The following is an 18,447-nucleotide window of genomic DNA, read 5'->3' as shown; positions in this document are numbered from 1 at the left end:
CGAACCCCTAGCATAAACCAATGCAAGTTAGGATTAACACAAGGATTGCTTGAACGCAGTGAAGCGCCACCATTTGAAATTCTCAAGATTTGACTGGTGAATATTTAGTGAGAATATGTTGAGGCATTAGAGTCATATGCATTCGGACTACCCAGGTAATGCTAAAAGTTTGAAAACTGTGAATGAACACTATGGATACATGCATGATTGACATTTATTCTGGGCCAACTGGTATCTGAAGTTCTTGCTACGTCTTGAGGTTTAGCATGAGAAGAGTTGCTTTACTAAGACTGAAATCCTACTTTTTGAGAAACTGTTATGTTTGTGAACCAGAGTCACAAGGGTGCACAAAATATATCTGCAGGGCCAGTGATGAAGTTTTGGAAATGGCACATAGCTAAGGATGAAGAAAGTCAAATCGGGGAAAAACAGTTTTGGGAGGTAACTCAAATACCATAATTTTTTAGTTACGACATTTTCGAATCTGACCAAGTATACAAGAGGAGGGACGTTGGAAAGAACGCTCTCTTTCAGAGGACTGGTGGAAATTGATGATTGCTTTGCTATGTGTAAAAGGTGAAATCGATGTTATATGGCTTTGGAGTGGTATGCCCCACATGTTTTCTATGGGGCCTGCTATGAAATACAATCAAAATGATGGGGGAAAAACTGCAACGTAATCACAGTGTGCATGGGCCACAAAAATGTGTTCATCCATGTATCATAGATATATGCCCATGATTGGTGAAGTTTAAACATTTTTGAGATTCTTCACTTGATACATGTGTGCACAGAACTCTACTAAAATAGATTTCCTAGCATAAGTCTAGCCTTTAAGTTGTACTCAAGAGTATTTTTGAGTACACATTGTTCTCCCTAAACATTTTTCTCTCCTAACAACCCAAAATGTATGGGAGTTGTCTTTAATTTCCCATCATTGAAAGGCAGTTTCACTTACTATTTACATTGCTGAGTGGAAATCAGTTGGAAAATATTTGGGAATTCAAAAGTTTCGAGATTTCCCTTATCGTTCAATGAAACGCCCCTGTACCGTTTCATCTTAACAGAAATTACCTTATAGAAGAGGAGAACCCTGGGAATGACTATGGCACACTTGAAGTGTTTAATGGCCTTGTATATATCTTCATGTTACAAATCCAGATATATAGTAAAACCTGACCAGAAATAATGTGAATTAGAAACCTTGAAGTTGACGTATGTCAGACATTCAGGACCACAGACGATTATCTACTTTTTCCACATTATAAGAGCTGGCTCTGTATACACTATACTAAGGTAAGGTATTGTGTGCACAGAGTCCAGTGGATCCCAGAGGTTTAGCAGAGGCTAAAGTAGATAATACCTTACTCTCATTTGTGGTAGTGTGGTTGAGAAGTCAGGATCATGAGAGGGTAGTGTTAAGCATTTGTTGTACACACTCAGGCAAGAAATGATGTCACATACTCAGACTGAATCCAGATAAATGGTTTGTTTATAAAATTGTTACTTTGTTATTTTTATTACAAGAACCAAGATTTACTCAGTAGGAGGTAAGTAAAACTTTCAATACAATTATATTTTTCAAGACAAAGGGGCCTATTACGATGGCATCGCATCGGGACTGACAGCCCATGTCGCGACGGACCTGCCATGTACATTAGGATGCCCCCGCCACACTGGCGGGCACATACTGCATTTCTAACATTGCGGTAGGCGGTGCTGTCAGCAGCACCCGCCGCAATGCCAGAAATGCATGTCATGCATTTGCCTGCCACCTTGTGCATGCAAATGCAGAGGGGTACCATAGGTACCCCCATGTGCACCCCCAACCCCCAAAAACCCTCAACGGGCCCCCAAAAGCAAAGACCGCATGCCTTTCCATGGAAAGGCTGATCTCCGCCAAAATCCTAATATGGATGGCGGTGTCTCGCAGACAACGGCACCATATTATACATGTTTTCCGCCCGGTCAAAGAGCCGACAGGCGGAAAAGCGGAGGACGATCTTCCCGTCCGCCATGGATCCCCCAGCCATCCTAATATGGCGGGGGCCTTTCTGGTGTGGATGGTGGGCGGTTCGCTCCCGCCAGGCCGGCGGTGGCTACCACCGCCCCGGCGGGGGCGAACCGCCCGCCATCCTAATAGGCCCCAATGTGTGTACTGGTTTTGCAGCAGCATACAAGTTACTTTACAGTAGAAGAAATGGGTTGTAGACACTTGAGTCCTAATATGGCGGGGGTCTTCCTGGTGTGGATGGCGGGCGGTTCGCCCCCGCCAGGCGAACCGCCCGCCATCCTAATAGGCCCCTATGTGTGTACTGGTTTTGCAGCAGCATACAAGTTACTTTCAGTAGAAGAAATGGGTTGTAGACACTTTAGAGTACTCGTAATTACTTAAGATTACTTTCCAGTTACTTTGTAGTTACTTTTCTAGTTTAGAGTAAAACAAACTAATAACACAGTCTAAGCATCACAGGACATCAGTAAGCAGGTTAACTCCTTTGAAGACACTAAGTTACTTGTGTTGCATACAAGACAATTTCAATACTTAAAAGACTTTTCAGAGAAAACCCACCATACAATCCTATTGAGAAAAACAAAGTGTTAGGTTTGCAGGTAAGTAAACGGTTTTGGGAACAGTGTTTTGGGGGGTAGAACCAAAGTTCCCCAAGGTACAGGTTGGCACTCAAGGTGCACCACCAGTGTCAGTAGGGCGACTGGATGCAGAGTGCAGGGAGTCAATGTTAGCCAATGGGGCACCTCGGTTGGGGGCTGCTCATGGGCAGGCCACTCGGTCTTGGGAGGCAAGCTCCTGGGGTTAAGGTGAGGGCAAAGGGGGTTCCAGGCAGCACCAACACAACACCATGAGCGGCGCAGGGACGGCCTGGTTTACGGTGCGCAGGCGTGTCGGAAGCCCAATGCATTCCTATGGACATTGTCAGTCGAGGAAAAAGACTGCAGGCTGGAGCCAGAAGACTGGAAGAAGGAAACCAATGACTGGAGGCTGACGTTGAAGTGTTACTGGACACCAGAACACCGTCAGACGGTTATCTCCCATCTCAGGAGCTGCGGGTGCAGGGGAGTCTTTTCCTGTCAGGTTCTTCTCACCGGTCCTGGTGGGGGAGGACCCTTCGGGATGAGGCTGCAGGCACTGCAGAGAAGGTCAGAGGAGGTCGTCCAATACTGGATCCCAAGTCTGGATCGAGGAGGACCTCGCTGGCTTGCTTGGCCACTCGGGTTATGGGCGTCGGGCGAAGAGTGGTGAGGACATGCGGTTCCAGAGGGATCTGGAGTTCTGGCTTGGGTTGCTGTTGGACAATTCCAGTGTCAATGTGAGATCAGAGTCTTTTGAGAAGGCAGGGCAGGTCCCCAGGGTTCTTGAAGGCTGCTGGCTGCAGGACATGCTGGTTTCAGCTTGCAGGGTTTCTGAAGCAGGAGAAAGGCCGATAGGGTTTGGGCCAAGGCAGTTGTTATCGTCCTCTTCTTGTGCAGCGCTACTCTTCGTTTCTTCTTTTTGTCAAGTCGAATCTGAGTTCCTGGTTCAGGGCTGCCCCCTAAATACTGTATTCAGGGGGCGTTTTAGAGGCCTCGAGGTAGTAGTCAATGAGCTACTGTCCTTAGGGTGACTACACCCTTAGGGTGCTCACCACACATGGGGTGGGGGGCGCCATCCCTGTTCCTGATTGAAGGGTGCCTGCCATCTGCAAGATGGCAGGCACTGAAGAGTGGGCTTCACCTCACCTCCCCCACCTGAGGGGTGGGGTTGGCAGAGGTGTGCACACCTTCTGGGCTGTTTTCCTGTCTGTCTTCCTGTCGAAAAGGGGGTGAGACAGGAAGGAGCCTGCACCTGATAGCAGGAGAAGCTGGGTGATATGTTGCAAAGGCCGCAAGACCTTAGAAGCTACCCTGTCACAGATGGGGTAGGTGTGAACACCTCTGCCCAGGAAAGACTCTGTTTCTGGGTCCAGGGAGCGAAGGCTCCCACCCCAGGGGTCCAGAAACTTGTCTTGTGGTGGCAGGCTGGTGTTTACCAGTCAGAAACCTACCAGAGGTTGGTGTGGTTCAGGTGTCCCCTCTAGAAGGAACCCCTGAATCCAAGGATTAATAAATCTGATACTGGAATCAGTGCAGGAATATTATTCTGTGATGTTTGATACCAAACATCCTAGGATTTCGTAAAGCCATTATGGTGCTAAGAAACTCGTTATGACCAGTTTCCAGACATGTACTTAGGGTGGCTTTACTGAGCACTTGCAAAAACTAAGAATGGCTTTAGATAATATAGGGGCCTGCCTGCTCCTGCAGATAGGCCCTCACATGGGACATAGTGCACCCTATCTAAAGGGTGGCTTACCTAGGCCTCATGCAGTGCAGGGCAGGCATGGCACACAGGGATGTGTGCCATGCTGACTCTTCACTTTTAGCGGCACCAAAAAACACAGGCTGCAATGGCAGTGGTGCATGTTTGTGGTGAGAGGTCTGTGTGTGAGATAATACATGCTGAAACCATAAGAGGCCTTTCCCTGGTTACCATGCCCTTGCAGGGGGCTTACAGGTAGGCCGGATTTGTGCCAATTGTGGAAACAATGGTACAGTTTAGGGAAAGAACACAGGCCCTGAAAACCTGATTGGCAGGGACCCAGGTCCACTCAGTCAAATTACATAAGTTATCTGGCAAAGCAGTTACAGGCAACCATGCACTATTCTACACACATCTATTTTAAGTCATTGTAGGCAGAAAGCTGAAAGCTAAAAACTCAAGTTCCTTCCAATGCACCCCCTACACATCATGCTGGAATTAGCTTGTGGACTGTTAGAAGAAATTCTAGAACCAATTTAGTAACCAGTGTGTTCCTTTTCATTGCTTGTTGGCTTTGTGCAGTGGTTCGTGGTGCTTCTATACAAACCACCAGTTTCTAAGACTAGAACAATTAAGTGGCAAAATTGACCGGTTGTTAAAACACCATGCAATTCAGTTACACTGTGGCTATCTGGACTTTGTGCCATGCTTGTTATGGCAATGGGCATTTCGCCACCTGCGTACCTGTCGGCCTTCTGCATGCTGCTCTCCTGCTCCTCTGAGGCTGAAGCTCCCAGACTTCCCAACGGCCAATCCAGACACTGCTCTCATACCCATTAAAGCAGTGTTGGGAGTGGGCAGAGCAGGCTTGTTTTGCGCTTCATCGAGAGCTGGGAGCCTGTTCCTGCTGGTCTCTCCACCCAGCAGCATAGCTGGGTTGTAGAGATATCATTGAGCATGACTGTTTGGCCATTCTAAGATGACTGGCCAAACCGTCATGCGCACTGACATCAGTGTCACCACTCCTCCTACCCCTGTTGCAGTGCTGTGCCCCCCCCCCCCGCCCCAAGACACATCTACAGGACAAAAAATAAAATTATAATTTTATTTTTAGTTAGCCTCTGCGGGCGGGAGGGGGGGGGGGGGAACTCCTCCGAGCTGCCTGCTCTGCAGTGCTTAAGTAAACAGCACTGCTGTTGTAGGTGGCGAAATACTTGAGGGCAGGGTGCGGTGGGCAGAGGATGCATGGAGGGGTGGGGTGGGCAGAGGAGGTATGGAGGGGCTTTCACCCTAAAAAAAAAAAGGCAATCACTATGGGGCATCACTTTGTAACCTATTAATGTGTACCTCTCGCCACAAGTAACTGTCGTACATATTAGCAGTGTTAGCTACTACCATATCATTCTTGTTCCTTATGTAGTTCAATTTACTCTATTGAAGAGCTCTCCGACACCTCAGGGGAAAGTACACGCTATATAAAAATGCATAAATAAATAAATGCACTGTGGCACCTTCTTGACAGGAACCTATGCGAAAATAGTCTGGTGATAAACCGGGTAACTCACACCAGAAGCTATTGAAGTAAGTTTATTTTCTTTCCTGTCTCACATTCTTAGTCTGCCTCTATCACGGAGTGCGGGCTTTAGAACAACAGGGACAGGGAAACCCCTGGATTGGTTGGTGGTCATTGTATGTGGCATTCAATCTCATGATACCTCTCAAAAGATAAACTCTGCTGGCGTAGCCACTATAGTGGATTGCGGTTTCGCTTCGAAGCTGTGTTGTGGGCACAACAACATGGTTTACCGTCCTTAAGCTGTTAATATAACAAAGATACATTTGCTTTACCAATATATGAGGGTTTGATCAGGGACATCTTAAGGATTTGGGGGGCCCTGGGCCAATTATATTTTGGGGGCCCCTGTTTGGAGCAGCTTTGAATTTATGATCCAATTTCAGCTTTTCCATGATATCTGTGGCCAGGCCATTGACTCTGCAGGCAACTAGCCCAAATTCTAAACGTGTTTCCATCTAATATTCAGGGATAGTAACCTGTGTTTTAAATATTGTAATATAGCAGCTGCTTACTTATATTACAAATAATCTCTGCAAACCGCTGCCCTTTCTCAAATATGGAGGACTATTTCGATCAAAAAGGTACTTTTTTTGGAAGTTGCATGGTGGTGAAAAACAAACACAACATTTTTCTGCATAATGTCTGTAAAAATAAAGAAAGAGGTATTTCAAACAATCTATCTTTAAGAATCATTCAAGGTCATCAGGGCAGGACGAATAGAGAACAGAGCCAGATCTATCACGGGGTCTCCCCTAAAAGGCTGGGGCCCTGGGCCAGAGCCCACTTTGTCCAGGCCTTAAAAGGTCTCTGGGTTTGATATAAATTAACTAAATGGATGTAAAAACAAAGCAACCTCACACTAACTCACTGACAGCCGCTTGCAGAAATCACATCTCTAGCCCCAGAGTTATTAATGAATAAGATTTTCAAATGCATGTGCTCGTCTGCTTTGTTTTTTTTAATTCAGTTTAACATTTCTCAAAACAGCAGTTGCACGTCCGGAAACGAGAAACGCTGTAGTTGCATTAAAGTGGCGAATCTATTTAAAAATACGACTATTCTTCCTGAAAACGAGCTTGTAACTTTTTGTCATTGTTTATGCTCGAACCAAGATGTCTGTTCCGGACACCCCAGCATTCATATTTCATAACGTAGCACTGCCTCGTACTTTAGATCACGCCTTTGAAGGTAAAGCCAAGAAACACAATTTATAGCTGATGTGCACAGACAGGCGTGTAGTGGGACTGCAGTGATAAGGGACATCAAAGGTCTGAGCTGAGGAGAAACATGCAGAAAGTTAGGCAGCAGAGGAAACGTGGGATGACCCGAGTGATGACTGTACGCAATTCGTACTTGCAGAAACACAAAAGAACAGGAAAGGGTCTAAAATTGATATAACTCAAAGTAAAACAAACGCGCCAGAAACGTGTGACAAATGAAATGAGAACATTAAGAGGACAGTGTATATATAGTAAGACCTTTTTCCGCCCAATACTTGACACAGAATGAGCGGTCGCTGTTGAATTGATCTTTTTCCGAAGGCTCAACATATGATTGAAAAAATTTGAATATTAAGGTAACTGTGAGAAAGCCGGGTTAGAGACTCTTTGGAATGCAGAAGTTACAGGGCCTCAATTCTAACAACTGGGGTCTTTTGTCTCCTGTGTCCCGAGGGCCACATATTGCAGAATGTCCAACTGAGAATCAGGTACCCCCACTTCAGCACTTAACTGTCGGGATAGTGAGTTAGACCAGTCCAAGGCTGACTCAGAGAAGGTGCAACGGGCTAGAGACTCAAGACACAAAACATAACAAACCATACTTAATAAATCACTTTACAATCAGTGCCTTTAATTTAACAAAACAAAACTCTTTATTGCATACAAAAGTAACACACAAAACTAAATACAATGCTCAGATTAACATACAGATACAGTCCTATGATGACAACCTCTAAAGGACTTCACCAACTTTAGGGGATGTACCACAAAGAAAGGTCGCACAGGTCAACTGACAACTTACATGTCTACTGGACACCCTATGCCGGAGACACAGCTAAAGGTATGTGCACCTTAGTTTAATTAACTGAAAAAGTCTCCTCATAACAATTAACAGCAACTATGCTCATATAATAACCACCACTTAAAATGTGTAACTATGAAAGACACATGAGCCAAATATTGATGTCTACCAACAATGAACAAACTTCTACCTAACACACAAAACCAGCTTATGTCATTTTACATATTTATGATTTCTGGTGATCTATTAATAAAGCAATATTGCCTGCAGCCGATGGCTATATCTGCTGGTACAGTTATAGGTCCGAGCCTTGTCCTACAATGAGGTAAGATTGCCTTTAATGACCAATTCAGCCATAGGGAGAAGGGCTGTAATGATTCAACTAAAACAATCCACCTATTAGGAGTAGAATGTTCTAAATGAACTCAAAGAAAAGCATAGGAATGCTGCAACATAAGGTAGATACCGTACCTCTCTCTGCACAATACCGCCTATAGTGTGAAAGTCATATGCTCGTGTATGGAATACGAAAAGTAGAGCTGGTTGCACTATCAAGCATTGCTTAATTCAGTGCCAACAAGGTCCATCCGTTGCGGCAATGTGCCTGTGTTCAATATCTATGCGCGATGCAATCATTGTACGTACCACTAGATTAACACCCACATTTCCACTTCTAGGCGCAGCTGCCACTGAAGTGTATTAAAGTGAATCAGCATACCCTCCACTGCACAGTATATATACCCCACCAACAATGTACTTTTCCATTAAAAGGTTATTTCATGGAATGTAAGGCTCTAGTAATGAATCCAGCAGCTTACTCCTCCTAAGAACCCTGTTCCTTGAAAGATACACCCCAATAGTTAAACATAAAAGGGCAGTAGTCCAAAACAATAAATTAAACCCTTACACTATTCACTTTCTGTGAAGAAAGCAAACTGACAGGAATCCAGGGTCACTATAGATAAAAGAAAAGTTGAGGTACTACGAGGTGACTCGCTTCATAGTTCCTAATCAGAGTCATACTGGGGGTTGCATTTACAAGTGATAGCGTACCTTTTCTTCATGCCTTTTTTTAACAGTTTCATAGAAGGCCCCACGTGGACCCACGTGTAGTACCAAATGTTTGGCTAGTATTACAGTGAACACATTCAAATATCAGTCTCACCTCAATTGCATTGGATGAGTCCCTTGAAAGTGAGACAATCCTATTTGCCAAGTGCTTCCCCATCCTTATAAAAGTGTGTGAATGGCCACAGGCCTCTGTGCGGTGTAGGCCCGCCACACACAAGCGAGAGGAAGTTTATTTGCTCCCTCCCCATACCCCACTGAGGATACTCTGTGAGGTCCCTAGACCTTCTCCAAAAGAAAACCACCAATGAACATGCACACAGCAAATCAGTAGAGTTGTGGCAGTCCTGTCAGAATAGAAACCCGTGCACCCTGGACCCCAGATCTTATATGATGTCTAATGGCCACCATGAGGTGCACTCAGACCACAGCCATTCTTGCTTGTAGCACTAGAGCCTATATGTGAGTTTCTGCTGTGCACACATTTGCATCAGTGCAGATCCCCCCCTTATTCTTTATACAGAAATGGGGCGGAAGGCCCAAGTATGAGTATGGTTTATGCACAAAACACACCAAGCCTGTTCACTATAGCCTGTAATATGGGCCCTTCGTGACAACACCCAAGGCTAAAGCTAACATACTGTGTCTTTCACAGAACATTTCACTACCACGCCCTTTCTGCAGAAAAACTGCAAAGTAATTTGAAGCCTGTGAGCAATTCAATCTCACCTTAAAAGCAAAGCACAACTCTCTTGGATTATTTATAAAGTACTTCAATGTGTATCCATCACATTTGTAAAAAGCAAACACATGCACATACATGGAAAACAAGTAATAAAGTATTTTAGTACGCTATTTTGTAGGTAGGAACATAGGACTGTTTAAATAAGAACTGTTGTCTCTTACCTCTTCCTCCAGCCAGTCATTATACTGTACAATGCCTGCCATAACCACATCTGCCCCCTTCATGTACAATGTGATTTCTCCTGTTGAATCTTCCTGCAAAAGAAAACAAAGCACAAAAGGTTTTTTTTTTTTTTACATTACCACTTTAGTTCTAAAGTCATATATTTTCTCTGTGATGAGGTACATTTGATAATGATAGTGTATTGCTACCCCTATCACAGACTGAGTGTGCAGCAGGCAGTGTACAGACATAATAATCAGTCTATTATGTCTATGAAGCAGTGGGCATGTCACGTCCACGAGAAAAGATCTGACCACCAATTATCTTCAACATTGCTCCGCTTGAGAATGTTCTTGATGGCAACAACCTCAGTTTTCTCATGAATATGGATGGCATCCAGAATGACACTAAAAAACCGTAGGGAACTGATAATGAAAAGGTACCCAGGTGCTATGCCACTCGCCTCCTGTAGGTGGTGCATAGAAAATCACTCCAAATCTATGTATAAAAGGCTGAGAGCAGCTTACATAACTACGGTCTAATTGGACTCACTACTTATACCCCCCATGCATCACAGAGGAACTATAATGTAGGGGTTAGATTGGTGATGAATCTGTTGGCCCCCATTTTAATACTAGCTGCCCTAAATGTAAGCCTCTTCAATGGGAACACCACCTTTATTGATATTGTTGCTCCAATTTTCCTGATATTGTCAGTGTTCTTCTCCCACCAACTACCGCGATGACACCTTGTGTGCTCACACAAAAAGACCTTGGCTGCACACTCTAATACTACATCTATGCCCAGAAATCAATCACTTTCAATGTGGGCCTCCCATTAAAGACTCATTTAGTCAATGTAGGAACAATTATGATGTGGTAAGATCTTTCAATCTACAAGGCTTAGTCTTTTGGAACTCCATAGCGAATATCCATTTGACTGGAACAGAGGATAAAATGTGAGGTGCTAGAACGTTGAGATTGACACACTAGACACTTGTATACTGGAGGGGGGGGGGGGGGCAACCAACCTCCAGCTACAAAACCAGCTCCAACTCAAGCAGCATCAGCTGAGAGAACTAGCAGAGGATAGGGCACATGCCTATGCTCTGGCTACTCCGCGCAGATTATACGATATCAGTGATAATGCCAGCAAACTGATAGCGAGGCTGGACGAGAGGTATAGGGGGCGGAGTTGGATCTTAGAGAAACAGGATACAGAGGGGGAATTCCGCATGACTGGGGTGGCTATAGCAGAAATGTTTGCTGCCTATTACTAAGAAACATATGCTTCCATGACCACCAGGTCGGGAGACAACTGTGTTAACCTCCTGAAAGACTTTTCCCTCCCGAATCTCTCAGACGAAAACAGAGGCGCATTAGAGCAAGATTTGACGGTAGAGAAAGTAGCAAGGACAATTTTAGATCTACAGTCAGGGAAAGCAGCGGGCCCAATGGCTTGCCAGTGGAACTATACAAATTCATAGCAGAGAATGTTGAAGAACCTATGTTATAATGTTCCATGTGGCCAGGAAAGAGGGGTGCCTGCCAGAGGATCAAAGGACAGCCACCATCGTCATCTCCAAGAAAGATAAAACACTGGTGGGGTGCAGCTCATACAGACCGATGTCATTGTTAAATTTAGAGGCTAAGGTACTGGCGAAGGCCCTAACGAACAGACTGAGGGGAGTAATAGCTACTGTGATCCACCCACATCAATCCGGCTTTATGCCACATAGGGGAATCTGACTAAACCTGCGGCGTCAATATGGAGTATTGCATATGACTCTGGTTCCTCAGGTTGCACGAGCTGTGCTGCTCTCGTTGGATGCCAAAATGGCATTTGATAGCACTGAATGAACCTATCTTTTTGCAGCCCTTTCCAGATTGGGGCTTGGCCCTCAATTCTGCGAATGGGTTGAACTTCTCTATAAGGGCCCACTGTCAAGAGTAAGGGTTAAAAATGCACAGTCCTGGGTTTTTGCCCATCATAAGGGCACAAGTCTCCAATTATTTTTGCGCTGGTGCTTGAACCACTGGCAGCCTTGGTTAACCAGGGTCCACTGATAGGAGGAATTAATGAGACTGGAGAATGGGAAGAAAGAATCTCCCTCTATGCAGATGATATACTGCTATATGCCATGAAGCCCCATCTCACGATGGACAGGATATTGCATATCTTTTAGCTCTTTGGAGACTACTCCGTGTAGTGGATCAACTGGGACAAGTCCCTCATCTTGCCCCTGTCAGGGGGTGTCCCCAACCTACCATCAAGGTGTGTGGCTCTAATAGTGTAGGATGGATTTAGATAGCTGGGCATATACCACCATGCATAGTGCAGGAGACTTCCTAAATAAAAACTTACTTCGATATAGAGTGTCTCTGATGGGCAGAGCTGTCCTGTTTAAGATGATGACCCTGCCATGCCTACTGTATGTTCCACAGAACACCCCCTACAAAACACCCCCAGATTTTTAAAAAAAGGCTGACCATGAGTTGCGACAACTACTGTGGGGTAGAGTCAGCTCCAAAATAGCACTTTGCAAACTCCAAAGAGGGGTGTACGAGGGAGGGCTGGCAGTTCCCAACATATGCAAGTACTACTTGGCAGCACACCTGGTGGCAGTCAATGACTCTGTGTTTGCTGATTTAACTGAACCAGCATATCGTATGGATCGGGAAGCTATGGGAAGCAGAGGTTACCTGCCGTTTCTCTACAGGAGGGTGAGAGGGCACATTGCTGACACACGCCCTGTCTGTAGTGAGGGCATGGCGAGAGGGTACTAGGTTCCTGGGGTGAGAGGGCAAATTGACAGATAGGTCCCCTCTGTGGGACAGTGACCTTCTGAAGGAGGTTTGGGCCTAGAGGGATTCTCCAGATGGGAGCTGCTTGGTATTGAATACTTGGGTGATGTGTGGAGAGGACAGGCAATTGTTAACATTTGAGGTTTTGCAGTAAGAACATGAGGTGGAGTCAAAGTGCTTTAGACATTTACAGCTGGGGCACGCTCTGAGGTTACACACACTAGAAGAACAACAATTGGCAGAGTTGGCGCCTCTACAGGACCAACTATTATCAGATCTCATGATGGACAAAGCCATCTCTCTGATTTACATAAACTAATGACCAATTCCCCTGACCCTCTGAAGACACAGAAAGAAGCATGGGGGGGAGGGAGGGGAGACATTGGATTCATAGAGGATGCTGACTCGGTCAAGGCAGTGCAGATCCCAATGGAAGTGGCAAAACAAGCCAGTTTCCATTTAGTCCAACTAAGAATACTCTACAGATCGTATTTTACTGTAGAACGCTCCTACACAGATGGACAAGAGTGACACTTCCCTGTGCGCTTTCTTTCACATATTGTGGGACTGCCCAGAAATTCAGCATTACTGGAGGGGAATGGTGCAGATTATGGTACGGGTCACCGGACTCAACATGCCCCTGGAAGCTATATGGCATCTCCTTAACATAACAGGCAAGGAAGTGTGTCTCAGATACCAGAAAATATGGCTAGCTTTGACTATGGGGGTAGCTAAGCACAACATAGCAAGAGTCTTGGGGGGGAGGTGGGGGGGGGCTGATCACGCCTCCCGTATCAACCACTGGGAAACCGATATGGACTAGTGTCCATATCCGTGTGGTATACGAAAGTCGGGGCTGCCCTCAGAAATGAAAGAAGGATTAGGATAATTGTCTTAAATATAGAGGCCAGTGAGTAAGAAGAACTTCCAACTGAGGTGATCAGAGCCGGCGTAGATCTGAAGGAGGACGCCAGCACGCGTCCACGATGTTAATAGGCTCCATACTTTGCCTTATCCCTGTGGGCCATTACTTGCCCGATTTAGGACATTTGATCCAGGTCACGGTACAATGTTTTATCTGTGTGACCTGTTAAAATATGGATTACTATAATCACAACGAATAGAGTGAAGTATCTAGTCTCTGAGTAGTGTAGTTTTTCATTATTAGGTTCGGAAGAATCGCCGCTTGATCCGAGTAGACAGATATAGGTGAGAAACATGTGGATCACATATATTTTTTATGAGATATTTATGAGGCTTGTTAGGATCATTATTACGATTATTGCACCCTAAATGAGCACCACACTTTTTTAATTAGGTTAGTAAGCTCAATCAATAAACATACTTTACTAGGAACATCACTAAACCTATTTTAATTCACTTTTGTAAAACATCACTTTACACACACTACGAAAACAAAAACCCACACCCCCCCTACTTCATCATACAGCTACTAAAAAGATCTCCGGCAAAGAGCCCCCTTGTGGGAGACCATCGGGCATTGCAGCGCTGGTCCAACGAGGAGCAAGCCCAATGATGAAGCATGACACCCTCCTGGGTGTGTGAGGGCACCTGCTCCTAATGTAACATTCCCTTCATACTGGAACACAAAGAATAAACTCTTCTTTTTCTCTCTCTCTCTCGCTAGACTCTCAGGAACTGCACCCCCACCCCTCTTGTTCAAGGGCAAATTGACAGACAGGGCACCTCTGAAGGGAGAGCGTCCTCCTGAGGGAGGTTTGGGCCTAGAGGGATTCTCCAGATGGGAGCTGCTTGGTATTGAATACTTGAGTGATGTGTGGAGAGGACAAGCAATGGTTAGCATTTGAGGTTTTGAAGCAAGAATATGAGATGGAGTCAGAGAGCTTTAGACATTTGCAGCTGGGGCATGCAGTGAGGCGACACACAACAGAAGGAGAACAATTGCCAGAATTGGTGCAGCTGCAGGACCGACTAGTATTAGATCTCATGACTGACAAAGCCATAGCTCTGATTTACATAAATTACTGACCAATTCCCCTGGCCCTCTGAAGGCATTGAGGGAAGCATGGGAGGGAGACATTGGACACCTAGAGGATTTCACCTGGGTCGAGGCAGTGGAGAGCCCAAGGGAAGTGGCAAAACAAATACGTTCCCGTTTAGTCCAACAAAGGATACTCCACAGATCGTATTTACTCTAGAACGCTCCTTCACAGATGGGGAAGTTTGACACTGCCCTGTGCGCCAGGGGTTGTAGTCTGGTAGGCACTTTCTTTCACATATTGTGGGACTTCCCAGAAATTCAGCATTACTGGAGGGGAGTGGTGCAGATTATGGCCCGTGTCACCGGAGTCAACATGCGTCTGGAGGCTAGATGGCATCTACTTAATGTAACTGGGAAGGAGGTGTGGCTTAGATACCAGAAAATATGGCGAGCTTTGGCTATGGGGGTAGCTAAGCACAACTTAGCATAGGGGTGGGTGAGCCCCATATCGAAAACCTGGATATTGATATAGACTGGTGTCAGCAGGTGGAACATGTGGTATACCAAAGTCTGGGTTGATCCTTGCAAATAGGAGAAGGATAATTGACTTAAATATGGAGACCAATGAGTACGAAGAAGAGGCGTGACACCTTGAGGGAATAACCAATGAACATGTTTCAACTCCTAATGTGATACTTGTATATGCTGGGGACTTTCCGCCTGATACTTATTGGTTTCATTATTGTAATGTGATTTGTTTCTTCACGATGTATATTGGGCACACTCTTGTATTTGCTCTACAATGAGCAACCGTTTAATAAAAAGATCTAATAAAAATAAAAAGAATATTCATTTGACTAAAAGCTAATTGTGCAAAACATTCTAAAACACCTATCTTTCCGAAGTATTCTGCTTGCAAACCTAAGAACCTGTATTTGCTAATGTAGACTTCTGAGACCTCCTGAAACTACTTTCCCAAATTTCATCACCCCTGAATGTTGTGTGAAGTGACTACGACCGAGTGAGAGCTACAAAAAAACAAGGAAAATCAAAAATATTCCTTTAATTGTTAGATTCATATGCTATATATAATAAATAAAAAATATGTCTATGATTGTCACAGACAAAGTAAGAATTAAAGATGTCCACATGAGATTTTCATTAAGTTATAAAATGACCAGTTAATTTAGAGACGATTTACTGGGGAGTGTCAAACATAGCTCCTTGAATAAAATATTTTGAAATAATATTGATAAAGTTAGGTTGTATTAAATCACTGAAATAGCACATGCAATGGAGAGGGTCACTCTATAGAAAATAACCTTCTGTCAACCAACTAACACATCATTCGGCTTGTATTTTTTGTCAGTGGTGTAATGTGCAGTTGGTTTCTTAAAACAATTGTTCCATAACCATCCATGATAAATCTATAATTTTAACTCTGCTAATAATAAAGACTCTTGCAGTCCCATTATTTGACAAATTAGTGCTAAATCTGGTAAAACAGTGTTGCAAATGTATTTTAAACTAACAGAAATTTAAAGTCATATGCACAATTCCACAGCATTTTAACTCAAAAGTCAAAATTCCCTCAAACTTATAAAATATTTGAACCTCTGATTGACCAGATAGGGATTGCAATGAACGGTGTCTCAGCAGAGTTTAAACACACATTCTCATTGAAGCACTGTAAATCAACAAGCAATCACTTATAATGTAACATGTTTGGTACAACTGTGTGCACTATGAACCTACATTCAGCTGAAAGCAGTGCTGTGGCATGTATTGTCACTGCCAATAGATAAAATAGAAGAATGTGCACTTGAGCAGTGTTAACATTTTCAAGTGTCCTTTATCCTTGCAGAGGATCAAGTGTGGTTTTGTATTACTGCTTATTGCTTAGCCATAGCTTCTGCTGCCAAACTTTAGAAGGTGAAATATCCTACTCCCACTAAATGCCAGAAAATACATCAAGGATTCAGGGGAAGTGAACATTCACTCGATAGTCCACACATGGTGGAAGCATCAGTGAAAGAGGCAGGCGATTGAACCAGGACGTGTGAACAGCAACTTGCAGCAGGTTAGAACTCCACACTCCAAATCAGGTAATCCACCTGTTTGAGACAAGGATGTTTCCAAGCTGAAGCTCTGCTCTTCCACTCAACCATTGTAGTTCCAGTACGGCCCAAGTTTGCTGGAATCCAAGAAATTGTGGCTAAAAAACTTGTGGAGGGCCCAGCCCTGCCCGCTTTGGGTGTAATTGGCTCAAGGAAGCTACCTGAATGTGTACTTTCCCTCTACCTGCAGTCCAATAAAGTAGGCAAGCAAATGCATTACCAATCAGATCCAGTTGTGTCAGGCACAAAGAGTCTTCACACCCCATTGGGCCACAAGGGAGTTCTGAGCTGCCCATGTGGCTTGAGGACAGTGGGAGGTGTGGAAGAGTGTAACTTGCTGTCATACCTGCATAGCACCAATGCTGCAGGAAGACTTGCTGAGGCAGATGAGAGAGTGGAGAAGGTGAAGGAGTATACCGGAGGAGATGGTGATGGCAGGGTCACAAACCACTGCTGCTGCTCTGTAACCTGGTACCAAAATATTCTAGGACACATTCAAGGTCCAGTCCGTCCATATGGTTGCATGGCATTTCTATTTTTATATGAGTGATTGGGCCAATGTCTCCCTCTACCACTTCACGTGCGGATGGAGTATAATCTTTTTTGGCTTGTGTGCAGTAAAAGGAAATAGGTCCAAGCCCCACAGCAGGGTGATAAACAACAGACATTATTTGGGTGCAGTGGGCTCCTTCACACTCCTTGGCCTCAGTTCAACTGCATCTTATGCACTAATGACAGCTCTGCCCCTGCAGGTTATCACTGCCCTTGAAAGTGATCTCTCCTGTATTTTGACAAAATGATCAACCACAAAAAATGGAAAGTAGAGTTCTTCAGAACATTTAACACTAGGAGGTCAGAAAAAGCAGAAGAGTAGAATTAGACAGTGAATGAATCTCAGATGTTAAACTGAGATAAACTGAGTGAGGATGTTGCACCTTTGGTTTGCACCAGCTGCTTCTTGAATAGACCCCATCCACTAACTTAGAGATTCATTAATTTGAATCAAATATACATTGCTCCTTGTAAAGTACATTGATCGATTTGACAAAAAATATACATATGCTTTGGGAGCTGTGACTATCTTTAACCTACACAGATTCTGGAAGATCTTACACACTGATTTAGTAAAGTTGATGGTACATTGAATCACACATGCACCTATCCAGATTAACCTCAGGAATTGACTGGGCGAATGTGCCATAGCATTTTGGAGAGCTGCTCCTCCTGGGGTTGCACTGATACCACCCTCACAAGCCTACAGAGGGAGATCAGAAAAAGTTACTTTTATCCTTGAACGCTGCTTCGCTGTTGTTTCAGACCTAAATGACCCTGGTAGACACAACCTGTCACATTTATGGACATACAAAGAGTGATTTCTACGGACCCTGCTTGACTCTCACTTCCAATTCCTCATTCACACATTCACCCTTCTTCTTACTCATTTCCATTGCAACTTTCTAGCACTAACTTTAAATGCAACCAGTTTCTCCTTATCCTAAGCCCACTGATAGCTGCAACATCTAGTACTAAATGTGAGTACAAGATATATAATATTATTGATAACAAGCCAACTAACCTTCAATGGTCAGACCTGACTTGGGGATGATGCAGCACACTTTTTTTCACAAAGTAGTTCACTATAGCTAGTCACCCTCCACAACTGACTCTACAAAAGTGCATGCAAACTTGACAT

The 18,447-nt window shown here is 44.4% G+C and overlaps 1 protein-coding gene across 1 annotated transcript in view; it reads right to left on the bottom strand.

Annotated features, from left to right (window-relative positions):
- ATP9A (ATPase phospholipid transporting 9A) overlaps positions 1-18,447 on the bottom strand; it is a 555,816-nt gene that overhangs the window by 178,677 nt on the left and 358,692 nt on the right. Inside the window, exon 16 of the mRNA XM_085619138.1 lies at positions 9,870-9,962. Coding sequence (XP_085475264.1) covers positions 9,870-9,962 — 93 coding nt within the window. The remainder of the gene's footprint in view (positions 1-9,869; positions 9,963-18,447) is intronic.

Source organism: Triturus cristatus, chromosome 7, assembly GCF_964204655.1.
Source record: "Triturus cristatus chromosome 7, aTriCri1.1, whole genome shotgun sequence".
Taxonomy (NCBI): Eukaryota; Metazoa; Chordata; class Amphibia; order Caudata; family Salamandridae; genus Triturus; species Triturus cristatus.
Note: the sequence above shows the minus strand (reverse complement) of the source record. Positions and strands in the feature narration are given on the sequence as shown.